This window comes from Lynx rufus, unplaced genomic scaffold, assembly GCF_022079265.1.
Source record: "Lynx rufus isolate CCGP_SWC_20201006 ecotype Redwood Valley unplaced genomic scaffold, mLynRuf1.p SCAF_19, whole genome shotgun sequence".
NCBI classification, from domain to species: domain Eukaryota; kingdom Metazoa; phylum Chordata; class Mammalia; order Carnivora; family Felidae; genus Lynx; species Lynx rufus.
This window is the reverse complement of record NW_025814833.1, coordinates 1731043-1749311: the sequence shown is the minus strand read 5'-3', so window position 1 is coordinate 1749311 and position 18269 is coordinate 1731043. Positions and strand designations below refer to the sequence as shown.

Sequence of the window (18269 nt, the reverse complement as noted above, 5' to 3'; positions counted from 1 at the left end):
ATAATTGTGACAGGAATGACTGTGTTATTTATTTGTCTTTGAGAAAAGTTGAAAGCAGTAGGCACCTAAAGTGATTATCTGCCATTATCTATATGCCAGTTTTCCGTGGTATGACCTATTAATAGCAGATATTTAATCACAGTTCGATTTCTTTTTATACCCTAAGGCCTCTCTCACTGTTTAGCTGGTATTTGCTCATGGGAATATATTACATTAATATCAGCTTTGATCAAATAATATTAGATGGGTAAATCTACCATTAAAGAGAGACATATACAGTAAATTCCCTCTTTTCCAGAATGGCTAGAAATGAGACACTGACTAATTTAATATGCCTGCAACACAATTAGCATAGATATTCTACTTCCAATTACTTAATTTCAAAGAATTTCACCAAATTATGCTACCTCCCTTTATATTACTTTATTAGCCTTTACAAAACTTTATAAACATTGCCATTTAAAAATTATATGTTTCACTTATAATCTTGTAAACTGACCTGCTTCCTTTTTTAGAAGTTGAGAACCCTGTAGCCATCTTTTAACCTCAGTTGACAGAAAGCTCAGGGCTAAATGCAATATTCAAGTGCAATAACTATCTTACCTCCATATTTTGCTTTCTCTATACAAGGGTTCTTTTTTAAAAATTTTTAACGTTTATTTATTTTTGAGAGACAGAGAGAGAAAGAGAGACAGAGCATGAACAGGGGAAGGACACAGAGAGAGGGAGACACAGATCCAAAGCAGGCTCAACTCTAAGCTGTCAGCACGGAGCCTGACGTGGGGCTCGAACCCACAAATCATGAGATCATGACCTGAGCCGACGTTGGATGTTTAACCGACTGAGCCACCCAGGCACCCCCCTCTCTATACACAGGTTCTTGACCTGGGGTTCAAGGACACCCAGGGTGGGTATGTGGATAGACTTCAAGGTTTTTGTGCCTATTTGCATAGTTATACTTTTCTGGGGAGATGTTCCACAGCTCTTTAACAGATCTTTGAAGCAGTCTACAGCCTAAGAAAGTTTTTGGACTCTGTCGATTCTGGAATCTCTTTCTGACTTCATTTTTCACTGCTTTGCTATGTATGGGCTTTTATTATAAGCTGCCTCAAATCCTTTTCTGTATGAGAAATATTCATTAGAAATAAATCAATAATCAAATAAATATCTCATTCTAAATTTATACTGAAGGGCATTTGAACTTTCTTTGAGGATTCAGAAGGCACCAGATTCACCACTATGGATTTTGATGATCATGATGCATTGTTGAAGGCAAGAAGGTACAACTGGATTAGAATAAATATGTACTGATGACAAGCTATTTCTTGGCGGGAGGGGCTTTTTTTAATTCGCTCCCTGGTATTGGTTGTTTACCTGTATCAGTCTCATTAACTTTCAATAATAGAGAGGGGAAATCTGCATTAGTTAAACATTCTAGGTCATGGTAAATTACTGGCGATACATCTCCAGACTAAACATAATTTTAATATTTATTGTTTTGGTGGCTCAGTTGGTTAAGTGTCTGACTTCGGCTCAGATCATGATCTCATGGTTCATGGGTTCAAGCCCTGCGTGGGGTTCTGTGCTGACAGTTCAGAGCCTGGAGCCTGCTTCAGATTCTGTGTCCCTCTCTCTCTGTTCCTCTCAAGCTCCCACACTGTTTCTCTCTCTCAAAAACAAATAAAGATTTAAAAAGTTTTTAAAATATTGTTTTATCATCTTTAATTGTATTTTATATTATTCTTTTTTATGGATTGTCTGTGACACTGTTCCCATGCATCAAGAACAATAAAAACCTGGAGGTGATTTAAAGGCTATATAACAGTCCAGTTTCCCCACCCCCCCAACCTTAAGATGCATAGCAAGTTAACAAATTTGGCTTAACAAAGTAGCTTCAACCTCTATAATTACCTACTTAATATGAAAAAAAAAAAGCTTTTGGAATGTTTTTTCCATTCGTTCCCTAATCCCTTTAGTTACTTCCTTTAAACCATCTGCTGTATAATCTACACCTTTACAATGTTAACAGGCTGGTTTGGCCCATTAGTGACAGGACATGGTTGGTATTGAAGATAATCAAAATATCTGCTCCTGAGACACAATGATCATACTCAAAGGCAGTTGAAGACATTTAACAGCCTTTACAATTAGCTTTATCATACAAACCTTGAGAGTATACTGAGAATTCATTTCCTTTTAAGTACTATCTGAGCAAAATGTATTTAATAGATTCATAGTTCCTTTTCCTCTGTTCTCTTGTTTAGCTAGCAAAGGGAGTATTTAGTTATAAGGTAGTCAATAGACAGAAAACAGCCTTGCAGTAATGGGGAAAACAATTTCCAAATGTTACCCCTCTTATTCTTTTCCTTTAGCATCCACAATACAAGGTTACAATATAAAGTATTTCGAGAGACCTGAGGGAATCTTCCCCAAAGATGCTTCCCCAAAGCAGACAAAGGGTTGATGCCAGGGATCCGTAAAGGACCATCTGCCACCAAATATTTTCCCACACTGATCTTTCATCAGTCGAAATCCATTCCCATGAGTTAAGGCATTATAGTCTTATACCTAGAGAGTATTAGACCATTAATAGATTCCAACATGATGGTATGATTTGTTTCTCTTGGATTTCTAGTCCTAGGAAACAAACCGAGAGTGGGGCAAAAGGAGATAGACTATAAGATAGTACATTTATTTTTTAGATTTTGGAGTAGTGAAGCAACTAAGAAGGATGTACTGTGGTAAGAGACCTAGAAAGGCAGGTGACAAGGCAGCATAAAGGAAGTGAAACCGTGAGGTTAAGGGAGAAGCACTGAAAGGTACGAGAGGGTCACAAAAAGGCAGGAAGAAGAGAAAGGTCACATACAATTCAATTAGCCAAGGGTCGTTGCAGGAATCAAAGATGATGCCACCAAAAGTGACCAGTGCAAGTCACATTTCTATCATGAGAAGGACTTTTCAATAATATGTCACACTTTCAGAGCCCCTCATACGTCGACACTTTATACATATTTGGCAAATACAGAACTGTGATGCAGCTGACAAAGCTGCAAACTATGGCCAGGTTGGGGACACAGTGGAATTGAGTAGCCCACAGAGGAAGCCAACCTGCAAGCTTGATCTCATCAGCACAGGCCTATAATCCAGAGTGATCCAGCCCCTTTCTGTTCACAACTCCAGTCACACCTATTTAAGTTGGCCCCCAAAGAGCTCCTGAGAAAAGTGGTTTCTGGACACACCTACTTTCTCCCACAGGTGATTTGAGAACTGAGATTCACTGACCAGCCACAAGTGTAAATAGAGGCACTACAAGAAGGGATACACTTTTCCCGCCAAGACAGGGAAATTCTACAGTTGGATTGAAGCTTGCTACAGCACAAACACATCAAAAGTATAAGTGAGGGCATGCCTGTTTTCTGCTTCACAATAACTCAATATGGTTGTAAATATTCCCATCATTCCATTAGAAAAGACGTCCTATTTATAAATTATCCATTGTCTGTTCACTCTTAAATCTTATGAATAGCAATTCAAGTATTAAAAAAAAACTGTATTTCTTTAGATTTTCATCTCTACTCCTTAGATTTACGTTTCTGTAAAACCCAGGTCTCTATTTTAATCATTTTCATTCCAATCTTCCAAACAAGTATATTCTTAGGAAGTGTGACATGAAGGTTCAAAGAGGAGGGGGAGGAGGAAGGGTATGAAACACAAATAGGAACATGCCAGTTTCCATGCATTTTATTTTTCCAAGAGGAGATTCCTAGGGGTGAAATCTAATACAAACCTATGGAAAGTGCTCTGGGTGGCAAAAGAAAATCTATAAGCCTTGGCTTCCTCCTCAATACAACCAGCAGAGAAAAACTTGCCATACCTTCCTGCTGTGAAAACAAAACCCTGAGAAAAGTTTATTAATCCCTAAAAGAGGATAAGATGTTATTATCAACAATGATTATATTATCATCTTGGGAAAAAAGTATTGTATATAGTAAAATTACAGACTGTAATGGCTATGTGAATTACAATTTTTATTGGGGGATGGAACATATAGCTATGTATAGAATTGCTAATTCTGCACTTTTACCCCAAGTTGGAAATCTGTTCAGGTAAAATGGCTAATTAGCACAGGAGAAAATATGCAAGCTCCAAATATCTTGATGACATTAATTACAACTTAGGTACATCTGGTACTAGTTTATTATGTGTTTGTGATTAATAAATTCATTTGTTAAACCACGTGTTTTCTTGTAACTATGTCAACTATATCCCTTTTTTTATAGCAGCTCTCCTGTTTGTGATCAACAGGGCAATTGTTGGGGGCAATTCATAAAATCACCACTAGAGGGGGTGCTGTCCAAGTTTTTTGTTCAGCACTTGCATTTTCCGCTCCTGACCTTTAAAATTGAGAAATTGCTATCTGCCAACCACTGGTTGCTGGGGAGGGAATCACAGCACACTTCTGGGGATGCACCAATGCAGATGATAGAGGGAGCCAAAAGTTGAGCATGCAACTAAGTTCTTGCTCAAACTGGTAACCAGTTACACACACAGCAGGTGGATGACCCAGCACAGAAAGCTGCAATAGCAACCAGTAGTATTATCTGAGCTCTTAGTACAGAACAGTTAAGTGCTGTGATAGGTGCTTTGCCATTGTTTTCTCATTTCATTATCATGTTAACTGAGGGAGATAGGGACTCTTATCATTCCCATTTTACTGAGGAGAAAAAAAAAGAATTAGTGTTTAAATGACTTTCTCAAGGTCACTCAGGTGGTGATGGTAGAGTGTGGATCCCAACGCAGATGAGTTGGACTCCAGAACTTATGTTCTTAATCACTGCGTGTTCTATATACTGCCTCCTATACTCTTCATCCTAGCTCATGATCCATTAAAATACTAAAAATTTGCTTGATGCTACCCAAATTGTCATATGTATTCCAAAGAACACATTCCTGTCCTGGAGAGTAGACCTTTCCAGCTGACTGATAATCTATCCTCCAATAATCGTTGTGGGAATAATAGCCATAAAATAATATATGCCAATTATTTATGAATTACACACAGTACTTACAGAGTAATGCATTCTTAATAATTTGTGTACTTGGGGCGCCTGGGTGGCGCAGTCGGTTAAGCGTCCGACTTCAGCCAGGTCACGATCTCGCGGTCCGTGGGTTTGAGCCCCGTGTCGGGCTCTGGGCTGATGGCTCAGAGCCTGGAGCCTGTTTCCGATTCTGTCTCCCTCTCTCTCTGCCCCTCCCCCGTTCATGCTCTGTCTCTCTCTGTCCCAAAAATAAATAAACGTTGAAAAAAAATTTTTTTTAAAAAATTAAAAAAAAATAATTTGTGTACTTGATTTAACCTCTGAAGATCAGATCTAAAACTTGGATCAATTTTATTGACCCATATTGATTTATTTAAAACTAAATATTTAGGAATGATCGCCCAATTCCTAAAATTATAATCTAGGAATAAACTTGTGTGTTTAACATTTGTATTTATGTATTATAATTATTATTTTTTTTTAATTTTTTTTTCAACGTTTATTTATTTTTGGGACAGAGAGAGACAGAGCATGAACGGGGGAGGGGCAGAGAGAGAGGGAGACACAGAATCGGAAACAGGCTCCAGGCTCCGAGCCATCAGCCCAGAGCCTGACGCGGGGCTCGAACTCACGGACCGCGAGATCGTGACCTGGCTGAAGTCGGACGCTGAACCGACTGCGCCACCCAGGCGCCCCTGTATTATAATTATTAAACACAATGTTATTCTCTTTATTTTTAATATTTTAATGTAGGAGTTAAATACTTTCTATTTCTCTCAGCTCTCCCCCAAACACACACCTAAAGACAAGTTTCTTTGTATTTATACGCATCACAGTGAACATTATATGCCTCAAGTGGGCAGCCCCAAGCACAAGATGTCAAACTCTTCAAGAAGTAAATGGCCTGCATCCTTACTACTGGACCCATGCCTCCTTGCCCCTAGCCTGGAAATATGGACAGAGCTATTTCATTATTTCTTAAATAAAGTTCTGTCAGTAGAAAAAAAATTATTTTAAAACTTTCATCTGTGCATCAGTATCCATCAATAGAGAAACTATTCCCCACTCCAGCTCTATAAATAGAATGAGTGATTATTGCTTCAGGTTTTAAACAGCATTTCCACACTTTTTATGAATTGGATTATATGCTTTCCTTTCACACTTTTACCCCCTACCATTCGTCAATGAAAAAGTTCTGCCTAAATGAAGTCTTTCATCTCATTTCAACCTAGTTATTACGCTTAATAATGGGCTGGCAACCATCTTAATTTCCTTTTCATTACAGGATCTGTGCTATGCTTTGTCAAGATCATTCCTTAGATCTTTACGTGACAAATGAGCCTCAATTATGTTCTGGAGGTGAAGCCACGTGAAACATTACAACCAACTCCTCAACTCCTGATTACCTGAGACCTGATGAGAGCTTCCTTGGGAATTAGTCATTAGCCAGGAGCCCTTCTCAGATGCACTAATGTTAATATGGAGGCTGCGGCAGCAATGAGCCTGTGGGAGACAGGATATCAGCACTGCCCACCAACCCCTCTAGCAGGCTTTCTGCTGCCCCCTCAAATCCAGAATGCTTGGCAGTGAACTTATCTTCCATGCCAAATCTGTTCTGCCTCCTATGTTTGCAGTTATCCAAATAAAAATCTTTCAAAATCATCCCTGAATCTTGCCTTTCCCTTCCCACTGACCTCCCCCTGATCCTCCAATAAGACATTATAGGAGCTAGTTATTTCTGAACAGTTAAATTCTTCCCCTCCTCTCCATCTTCATAGTTGTGAAAATCTAGGTCCGAGTCTCATATCTTGTTTGGACTATTGCAATTCTCTTCTAAATGATTCTCTAACCCTCTCATTCCAATCTGTTCTTTAAACTGCTACCAAAGTGTTCTTTCTGAAGTATATGACCATGTCCTTTCACTGCTCAAAATCTGCAGTGACTCCCAGTATGCAAATCCCTAAGCCTGGCTCCCCTGGCTCACCCTAGACTGCTTGTCTTTTCTGCCCCTCTCTATTATTCCTCACATCCTATACTTCAGTCAATACTCACCTTCCCTGAATATGCCAATCACCTCTCTCTGCCTTTGTTCTTCTGGTTCCTTCCTCTAGAATATCCTTGCCTCTGTGCCTGTTGAGATCTACTAATCCTCCAAGATCCAGCTTCAAATGCCACTTCTTCTACGAAACCGTACTTCATTGCTCCATATGAATCCTTTCCCCTCACCATATGTTTTGTCTACACATCTTCCCAGTTAGATGGGCATCTCATTTACTCTGTATTCCTAGGACAAGGTCTGGTGCATTGTACATAGTAGGCATTCATTAAATGTTTATGGGATGAAATCATGTAGGTTTTTTCCTCCCAAATTTCCTAATAATTGAAAGTTGTTTGTTTTTATCAAAGACCTTAAGATTCTTCCTACTGCTACCCACCACCGGAAGCAGTGATGTGTCCAAACTCTGATAGAAATATCAGGAGATAGACCCAAATGTACAAAATGTGTTCACAATTACAAGTGACTGCCACCTTTCCATTAGCCAGCATCACTAGAAACAGGAATAAAAAATAAAATCTATGCTACATCCCTGTCCCAGAACTCACGATTCTCTGGTAAGTCAGCCAAAATCAACAATTCTACTACGCAAGCTCTTCCAAATCAGACACCTTGCTCTTGACAGACTGACCTCCTCACTCCTAGTCCTATCCTAGTCATGCTTGTCAGGGAACAGTTATGCTGTCGGCCCTTGCCCACTCAGCTCTTTCCTGTCTGCAACCTCAAACCACTTCTCCCACCTTCCAATCCTCCCCAAACAAATCTGAGTCATGCCCAGACTTTAGTTTACCTAGGTGAAAGTTGGGAATGGCATCCTCGTTTTCCTACCATATTAATTGGCTCATTGGTTCAAGGTCATAGACTCCTGTTTATTTGTTTGTTTTTTTCATCTATGCTCAAGTACCTCATGGACCAGACACTTAGTAGGTCTTACTGAATGTAGTTTTATATATTTTCATTACATTAGACTTTGCACAACTAAGTGCTAATGGAGTGAACTGTTTGGTTAATTGATTTTCACATTCGCTATAGATTAACTTTTGGATTGTTGAAAATCTTTTTTAAAACATCCGAATCTGCATGTAAAAATTCTCAACAAGATACTAGCAAATTGAATTCAACAGCATATAAAAAGAATTATTCACCATGATCAAGTGGGATTCATTCCTGGGATGCAGGGCTGGTTCAATATTCACAAATCAATCAACGTGATACATCACATTAATAAAAGAAAGGATAAGAACCATATGATCCTGTCAATAGCTGCAAAAAAGCATTTGGCAAAATACAACATTCTTCTTAATAAAAACACTCAAGAAAGTCAGGATAGAAGGAACATACTTAAACATCATAGAAGCCATTTATGAAAAGCCCACAGCTAATATCATCCTCAATGGGGAAAACCTGAGAGCATTCCCCCTGAGATCAGGAACAAGACAGGGATGTCCACTTTCACCACTACTGTTTAACATAGTGTTGGTAGCCCTAGCATCAGCTATCAGACAACAAAATGAAATAAAAGGCATCCAAATTGGCAAAGAAGAAGTCAAATCTTCACTTTTTGCAGGCAACATGATACTCTACATGGAAAACCCGAAAGACTCCACCAAAAAGCTGCTAGAACTGATACATGAATTCAGCGAAGTTGCAGGGTACAAAATCAATGTACAGAAATTGGTTGCATTTTTATACACCAATAATGAAACAACAGAAAGAGAAATAAAGAAACTGATCCCATTTACAATTGCACTAAGAACCATAAAATACCTAGGAATAAACCAAAGATGTAAAAGACCTGTATGCTGAAAACTATAGAAAGCTTATGAACGAAATTGAAGACACACAAAGAAATGGAAAAACTTTCCATGCTCATGGATTGGAAGAATAAATATTGTTAAAGTGTCAATACTACCCAAAGCAATCTAAACATTCAATGCAATCCCAATCAAAATTGCACTGTCATTCTTATCAAAGCTAGAACAAACAATCCTAAAATTTGTATGGAACCATAAAAGACCCCGAATAGCCAAAGTAATGTTGGAAAAGAAAACCAAAGCGGGCATCATCACAATCCGAGACTTTAGCCTCTACTACAAAGCTGTAATCATCAATACAGTATGATATTGGCACAAAAACAGACACATAGACCAATGGAATAGAATAGAGAACCCAGAATTGGACCCACAAATGTATGGCCAATGAATCTTTGGCAAAGCAGAAAAGAGTATCCAATGGAAAAGACAGTCTCTTTAGCAAATGGTGTTGGGAGAGCTGGACAGCAACATGCAGAAGAATGAAACTAGACCACTTTCTTACACCATTCACAAAGATAAACTCAAAATGGATGAAAGATCTAAATGTGAGACAGGAAACCATCAAAATCCTAGAGGAGAAAGCAGGCAACAACCTCTTTGACCTCAGCCGCAGCAGTTTCTTACTCGACACATCTCCAAAGGCAAGAGAAACAAAAGCAAAAATGAACTATTGGGACCTCATCAAGATAAAAAGCTTCTGCACTGCAAAAGAAACAATCAACAAAACTAAAAGGCAACTGATGAAATGGGAAAAGGTATTTGCAAATGACATATCGGATAAAGGGTTAGTATCCAAAATCTATAAAGAAGTTACCAAACTCAACATTCGAAAAACAAATAACCCAATGAAGAAATGGGCAGAAGACATGAATAGACACTTTTCCAAAGAAGACATCCCAGTGGCCAACAGACACATGAAAAGATGCTCAATGTCACTCATCATCAGGGAAATACAAATCAAAGCCACACTGAGATACCACCTCACACCGGTCAGAGTGGCTAAAATGAACAAATTAGGAAACTACAGATGCTGGCGAGGATACAGAGAAATGGGAACCCTCTTACACTGTTGGTGGGAATGCAAACTGGTGTAGCCTCTATGGAAAACAGTGTGAAGCTTCCTCAAAAAATTAAAAATAGAACTACCCTATGACCCAGCAATAGCACTACTAGGAATTTACCCAAGGGATACAGGAATGCTTATGCATAGTGGCACATGTACTCCAATGTTTATAGCAGCGCTTTCAACACTAGCCAAATTATGGAAAGAGCCTAAATGTCCATCAAGTGATGAATGGATAAAGAAGATGTGGTTTATACATACAATGGAATGCTACTTGGCAATGAGAAAGAATGAAATCATGCCATTTGCAGCGACGTGTGTGAAATGGAAGGCATTATGCTGAGGGAAATAAGTCAGTCAGAGAAGGACAGATATTACATGTTTTCACTCATATGTAGATCTTGAGAAATTCAACAGAAGACCATGGGGGAAGGGATGGGGGAAAAACAGTTACAAACAGAGAGGGAGGGAGGCAAACCACAAGAGATTCTTAAATATAGAGAACAAAATGAGGGTGGATGGAGGGTTGGGGAAGAGGGGAAAATGGGTGATGAGCATTGAGGAGGGAACTTGTTGGGATGAGCACTGGGTGTTGTATGTAAGCCAATTTGACAATAAGTTATATTCCTAAAAAATAATAAAAAATAAAATGGAAACAATAATAAAATAATAATAAAACATCCAAATCTGCAATCTCTATAAAAATAATACCAGCATTCTGCACAGAGCTAGAATAATCCTAAAATTTTTATGGAACCAGAAAAGAGCCCAAATAGCCAAAGCAATCCTGAAAAAGAAAACTGAAGCTGGAGGCATCACAATCCCAGATTTCAAGATGTATTACAAAGCTGTAATCATTAAGACAATATGGTACTGGCAGAAAAACAGACACTCAGATCAATGGAACACAATAGAGAACCCAGAAATGGACCCACAAACGTAATCTTTGACAAAGCAGGAAAGAATATCCAATGGAATAAAGACCGTCTCCTCAGCAAATGGTACAGGGAAAACTGGACAGCAATATGCAGAAAAATTAACCTGGACCACTTCCTTATACCATACACAAAAATAAACTCAAAATGGATGAAAGACCTAAATGTGAGACAGGAAGCCATCAAAATTCTAGAGGAGAAAGCAGGCAAAAACCTCTTTGACCTCTGCTGCAACTTCTTACTCAACACGTCTCCAGAGGAAAGGGAAACAAAAGCAAAAATGAACTATTGGGACCTCATCAAGATAAAAAGCTTCTGCACAGAGAAGAAAACTATCAACAAAACTAAAAGACAACCGACAGAATGGGAGAAGATATTTGCAAATGACATATCAGATAAAGGGTTAGTATCCAAACTCTATAAAGAACTTATCAAACTCAACACCCAAAAAACAAATAATCCAGTAAAGAAATAGGCAAAAGACATGAATAGACACTTTTCCAAAGAAGACATCCAGATGGCTAAGAAACACATGAAAAAATGTTCAACATCACTCATTGTCAGGGAAATAAAATTAAAACCACAGTAAGATACCACCTCACTCCAGTCAGAATGGCTAAAATTAACAACTCAGGCAACAACAGATGTTGGCGAGGATGCAAAGAGGATCTCTTTTGCACTGCTGGGGGGAATGCAAACTTGCGCAGCCACTCTGGAAAACAGTATGGAGGTTCCTCAAAAAAAAAATAAATAAAAGTAGAATTACCTTAATACCCAGCAATCGCACCACTAGGTATTTACCCAAGGGATACAGGTGTGCTGTTTCAAAGGGGCACATTCACCCCAATGTTTATAGCAGTGCTATCGACAATAGCCAAAGTATGGAAAGAGCCCAAATGTCCACCGACGGATGAATGGATAAAGAAGATGTGGTATAGATATACCATGGAGTATTCCTTGGCAATTAAAGAGAATGAAATCTTGCCATTTGCAACAACATGGATGGAACTAGAGAGTATTATGCTAAGTGAAATTAGTCCATCAGAGAAAGACAAAAATCATATGACTTCACTCATCTGAGGAATTTAAGACATAAAACAGATTAACATAAGGGAAGGGAAGCAAAACTAATATAAAAACAGGGAGGCAGACAAAACATAAGAGACTCTTAAATATAGAGAACAGAGGGTTGCTGGAGCGGTTGTGAGAGGGGGCAAGGGGTTAAATGGGTAAGGGGCATTAAGGAAACTGCTTGTGAAATCATTGTTGCACTATATGCTAACTAACTTGGACGCAAATTTAAAAGTCAAAAATAATAGGGGCTCCTGGGTGGTTCAGTTGGTTAAGCATCCAACTTCTGCTCAGGTCATGACCTTGCGGTTTGTGAGTTCGAGCTCTGTGCTGACAGCTCAGAGCCTGGAACCTGCTTCCAATTCTGTGTCCCCCTCTCTCTCTCTGCCCCTCCCTGATCATTCTTTGTCTCTCTCTGTCTCAAAAATAAACATTAAAAATAAAAAAAATAATAAAAAAATAAAAAATAAAACATCCAAATCCAATTTTCTGCTTTAGTAAGTAAAGAATCATGATGAGACCGAAATCTTTCTGGATTCAATGAGGATTTGTCAGGCCCTCGGGGTCATCACCCTAGACTCCAATGCCAAGGCAGTATAAGAAAAAGGCATAACAGAGTGAAAAGAACATAGAGCTAGCTAGAGATCAGAGACCCTGGGTTCTCATTTCACCTCTGCCCATTTAAAAAGATACATGACATTTGAGAAAGTCAGTTTCTACTCTGAAAAGAAATGGAGGCATTAAACTAGACAAGCTCTAATGAAGCACCAATAAATCAGATTATCTGATGGTTGGTAAGGTCTTTCATCAAGAAGACAAGATGTATACGTGCTAAATTGAAAAATCTCTCCCTGGCAATATTCTTTTTGATTTTTTTCCTTAATTTCAAAATTACAGAGAACTAAAAAGAATAATATTACAAATTCCCATGATTTTACCATCCAAATTTAATAATGTGAACTTTTTTCCAATTTGCTTTCAGTAGCTTTGTTTTATTAAAGAAATAAAGCATTGCAGATATAGCTAATGTCCCCTTTAACCACCATACACAGTCCCATCCTTACCTCAAACTCCTGTCTAGATATAGCCACTATTCCTTCCAACTTTTAGATTCTTGCATACATAAATAGGTATCCTGAAAAAAATTACTATAGTGACTAAAAGTTTCTTACAATGGGGAATATAGGTGGGCTCTTGTGATGTGGGTTCCAGTCAACTGAGGTCTAAGAGAGTGTGCTTAGAGGTGTGCACATTCCGCATAACGTGCACACTGTATGTCTCACACACAGAACCCTAGTGGGGGCAAACCTCAGAGTCTGTAGGTGTTTTCTGCCCAAAGTTAGTTGTTTCTATGCCATGTGCTGCCACACAGATTTCAGGATAAGACCTCTGATTGAACCTCAGTTGAAGTTCTGCTCTGTTATGGAGAAAGTTCTGATTCATGGCAGAGACACAATTGCTGCTCATCAAATAGCAAGGTTCTAAAAGTTACAAGCAGGGCCCACATCTTCAACTCTGCACCTGGCTGCCTCTATTGCAAATCAAATTCTGTGTCAACTAGGAAAAGTGACTCCAAAGTAAGTACCTATTAGGGCTTAGTCATCTTCTTTAGATAACTTATTTCCCTCTACATTTGCAAGTTTAGCACATCATTTGGCCACTATAAACCCCTCATCCTGCTGAGCTAACCAAATAATGGAAACCCTCTGCTGGTTCTGACTGTCAGGGGGCTGTAAGGATTAAATACATCAGTGCACCTCAAATGCTTAGAACAGTGCCTGGCACACAGATAGTACTCAGCAAGTCTTTTCTATTACTACTTTGACTACTTCTACTTCTATTAACTACGTATCTATTTTATTAATTCTTCTATTGTACTTTCCAAGCATTTATATGTAACAATACACATTATTTCAATAAAAAGTGTCTTTTATATCCTCTTTATATTAAAGTTAGGTCATTATTTTTTTTCCAAATTTAAGGCAGGGGTAAGTCATAATACCTATAAATTTCATTTCAAATGGCCATTATGAAATATTTTAGCATGTGTTTTCATATTAATTACATAAAACAGTGTAGAGTAATATGTATATACCTATACTTGGTATATGCTATATTATAAAAATACTACATTATTAAAGATTGCATATAATATTTACATTTTATAAATTACATATAGATTTACTCTTACAGATTGCATATCATACTTGTAGCTTATAAATTTGCATATATTTGTATAATATATTCACCTTATGTTTATGTAATAATAGTGTATATTTATAGTATAAATTGTTATAAATAAATATATTTATAAGTTAACTATAATAGTTTGAATCACTGAAATGGCTGCTTTTATAAGCCAAAAAGTTTAAATATTGACAATTTTGTGATTCATCCTAATATATGTCTTATATAAAATACTATACGTTTAAATAAACATTTATCATATAAAGTTGTGACTATCCTAAAAAAGAAGTGTAGGACTAAATAAAGTTGAGACTTACATGTTAGTTCGTAAATATTTTTTTTGTTATTTGTGCTAGGGCCCTTCTGATAATTCATAAAACCAGCAGAGCTTCTTCTAGCTTCCAGGCCTTTCCAATGGCTGTGCCCTATGCCTAGTACGCTGTTCCCTCAGATATCCACTTAGCTCACTGGCTGCCAACTTCCTTCATTACTCTGTTCAAATAAGTTGGGGATGGGGGCAATTACTGATTCCAGGACAAACCGGACAAAGGGATGGGTGGCTTGACAACCTCCACCCATTCACATTATCTCCAGAAGCATCTCCCAGACCCTGAACACTTCCTTTCCTTACTCCATACCCCAAGCGCATCTGTTCCCCATCCACTCACAACGTGTGCATGGTCGGCACCCTGAACTCCAGCCTCATCTACATTGGTGTCCAGGAAGGATGATAATGGAAGGGGGAAACAGTTTCTCCCCTCCGTCGCTCCCAGCGGCAGCCCCGCCCGGTCACCCCCTCCCCATCCCCCCTCGTCTACTCCCGGACTGGGAGGGCGGCGGCAGCCAACGGGCACCTGGGGGGTGGGTTGGCCCGCATGGCCTCCAGGAGTAAATGTCCGCAACACTGGAGCGGTGGAGCGCCTCTCCCCAGCGACCGACGCTATAAGGTAGCGCTCTTGAAAGAGCTTGCCAAGGCGTGCCAAGGGCTGAGGGAACGCAGGCCGGCCGGAAGCCTATGCCTCAGCTGGGGGTGGGGCGATTGGGGGATGCGACGCAGGGTAAGTACCTGTAGCACCCACGTGGCCGAGAGGGTGCTCAAGGGGGCGCCATCCACTGCGCAGCTGGCCCTGCCCATCCCCGCCAGGGAGAGGGCCAGGTTCGGAGCACTTCCTGGGTGTAGCGTGCATCTGCGTAACGCTGGCGCCATAGTTACACTTTTCGCTACCCCGGATGCTGGCCTCGCCTTCTCCCCTCTCAGAAGTGGTATGGTAATAGGATATTCTGTGATGTTACTATGTGCATTTAGGTTAACATTAAAGAACTAATATATGTCACTGTGCCTGGGTATTGACTGTCCCCATGGTAAAAGAGGCACATCCATAATAATATTGTCTGTAGTTAAATTGATATTATAATGTTATAATATTAGTTAACTAGCAAGCACCACCAGGAGGACTTGTGCTATGCTTTACTTTTTGTTAATTGGGGATAATTGCCCTGCATCCATTATTATTTGTGCTTACATTATTATATTATTTAATTATTTCACCTTTATGGTATCTATTATTATAATTCAGGTCATAACTAAGTGATTATGTCATTAATCATTATTATAATGAATACCACAAATGTATTAACTCATATTATGTATACCATAATTGCATTATTTATTACAAGTATTACAGTAAGTGTAACAGTTTAATCATTAATAAACATAATTAATACTAAATTGATTCTGCACTGCTAAGAAGACCTGCTGTTAACCTTTTCATCTCATCAGAATCAGGATGACTGAGGTGAAACATTAATACAGTTACTTGCATTATTGTGATTAAAAAAAAAAAAACTATAGTACCTAACATTCCTGGTAATGCTGGTGTGGTATTCTTCCCCTCTTGGAAATGGCATAAATCATATATCACATAATTAATGTTGCTATTATTATTATTACTTATGTTATTTTAGCATCTATCCTAATAATGGATAACACCATATATAAGAATAATGGTGTTATCTGTTGCTGCCTCTGAAATTGAGATGATTTGGGAATATTGATAATTTACATTACATTGGTATTATAATCATAATACCACTCCTAAGAATCTTGGCATGCATCTGTAAAATGGACATAATTATGAGGCCTCACTAATATTGTTATCATTTGCATTTATGTTAGTACCATAGTTGTAATTAATACTATTAGGAATGAATGCTTCTTTTAAAATAGGGAGAAATTCACACCTTACAGGGTTTTTATCAGATTTAAATGAGTTATAACTTGCACACAGTAGTAATGATGATGATATTAATAATAGGAGAGTTTCTTAACTCCTTACTGTGTATCAGATGCTGCTTAAGTGTTTTACATGCATCGACTCACTTAATCACAACAACCATGTAAGCACGGTAGGTATTATAGATATCCCTAGTTTACATTTGAGCAAATTGAGATTCAGAGAGGTTAAATGTCTTGCCTGAAATTCCACAGCCAGTTTGATTCCAGATTCCATTCTCTTAACCACTGCTTGTATTAATGGGAATGATTGTCACATATAACTAATATTTTTACCCAAGTTACTATCTTATTATTATGTATCAGAAAAGAATGACGATTTCCTTCTCTTTCATCATAAAATGGTCCTAGGCACAGGCAGTGGTTGGTGTTAGAGGTGCTGATGTTTGGGATCTAGGCAGAGGTGGGGTGCCTAGAGTAGGGGTGGGGTTTGACTCTCTCCCTCCTGATGTTGTCAGGAGACACATTTGAAATAGCTCAGGTCAAAAGCATCTGGTAGAGTGTTGATACACAATAAATTCTTCTTAAAGGTTTGTTAATCCTTCATTATGGTGCTTAACTTCCTAGTAGCCCAGGTAAAAAGAATAAGCAAATTTTTAAAAGGGAAAATGCAAAGAAAGATACTGTTGTCAATGTTCAGTTAATGAGTGCCCTTTTTCTCTCTCCATCTGTGACACCACCCTCTCTACCTTTATCCACCTACTCTGAATTCCCTGGTCAAAGGAAGATAGCTCATATCAACAGCCTGTTGTTTACAGCTGTTTATATAGCTAGCATTTGACATCGCACAGTGGTGCAAGGCTTTGCCTCCATGTGCCCAACATATACTTGGATAAGATTTATATCAATCTATAAGGCCTGGAAAACTAGAGGGAATGGAGTGAGGAGAATAAAGGGATAAAAGATGATGATGTCTGGGTGAATGAGGCCTTGAGAGAAGGAACAAAGGAGATTTGTTAATTGGATAGAGGGTTGTCAGCCCCTCATAGTAAGGAATAGGAGGCAAGGGTTCCTCTGTAGGAGTGGTGGGAGGTTGAAGGTGAGACTTAGAGATAGGATTGGGTGGAAGTCTGTTTAATAAGCAGTTAGAACTCCAGGCCCACCACCCCAATACCAGTCTGCACACTAGTAGAAGGCTGTATGAAAGATCTCTAGATGGTAAAACAGAGAGGGGATGGTTTACCTGGGCATACCTACACATGCCAAGCCACAGTTCCTTGTTAATGATTATTTATCTACCAATGAGCTTGGGAATTTTGCAGAACCTTTGAGAATAACACAGCTCAGACTGCCATAGTAGGGCCATTGGAATAAGGGGCCCCAGACTCTACCAAACCATGGAGCCCACCAAACCATGGAGTCCTGACTATTCCCTTCCCCTCCTGAAAGACCCATGGAAACCAAAGTCTCCACAGCAGTTATACTCAATAAAATTTACCAAAAATATCCTGTCTGACAACACCTCCCACCATTGACAAATCCTCCTCCTTTCTTTCATCCACTACCCACACACACTTGGTGCCATTCCTTTTCCAAACTGCTCTATTTTCACCCCATCCAGAGTCTGAACTCTAAACCAGAGAAGGGGCTGGATCCAGAGAGGCCTGAGATTTTACTCTGTCACATTGTGAATTCTCTAGAAAAATTTCCTGAAGCATGAATCACCTGTAGTGGTGCTGGCTGTGGAGAGGTCTTCCCTGGTACCCACAGTGCTAGCCTCTACCCTTTGAGGTCTGTATGTTCAAGGCAGACATAAGCAGGTAGGTGTGCCAGGTGACTTGGGGTAGAGATCAGAGGGAGTCTGGATAACA

General features: G+C 39.0%; 1 protein-coding gene across 1 annotated transcript in view; it reads right to left on the bottom strand.

Annotated features, from left to right (window-relative positions):
* The window catches only part of IL1RAPL2 (interleukin 1 receptor accessory protein like 2), a 612469-nt gene extending 597097 nt beyond the window's left edge, over nt 1-15372 (bottom strand). The window contains exons 1-2 of the mRNA XM_047082151.1: nt 15232-15372; nt 14797-15151 (exon numbers count right to left, since the gene is read on the bottom strand). Of these exons, the coding sequence (XP_046938107.1) occupies nt 14797-15151; nt 15232-15372 (496 nt within the window). The remainder of the gene's footprint in view (nt 1-14796; nt 15152-15231) is intronic.
* Between the last annotated feature and the right edge of the window lie 2897 nt (nt 15373-18269).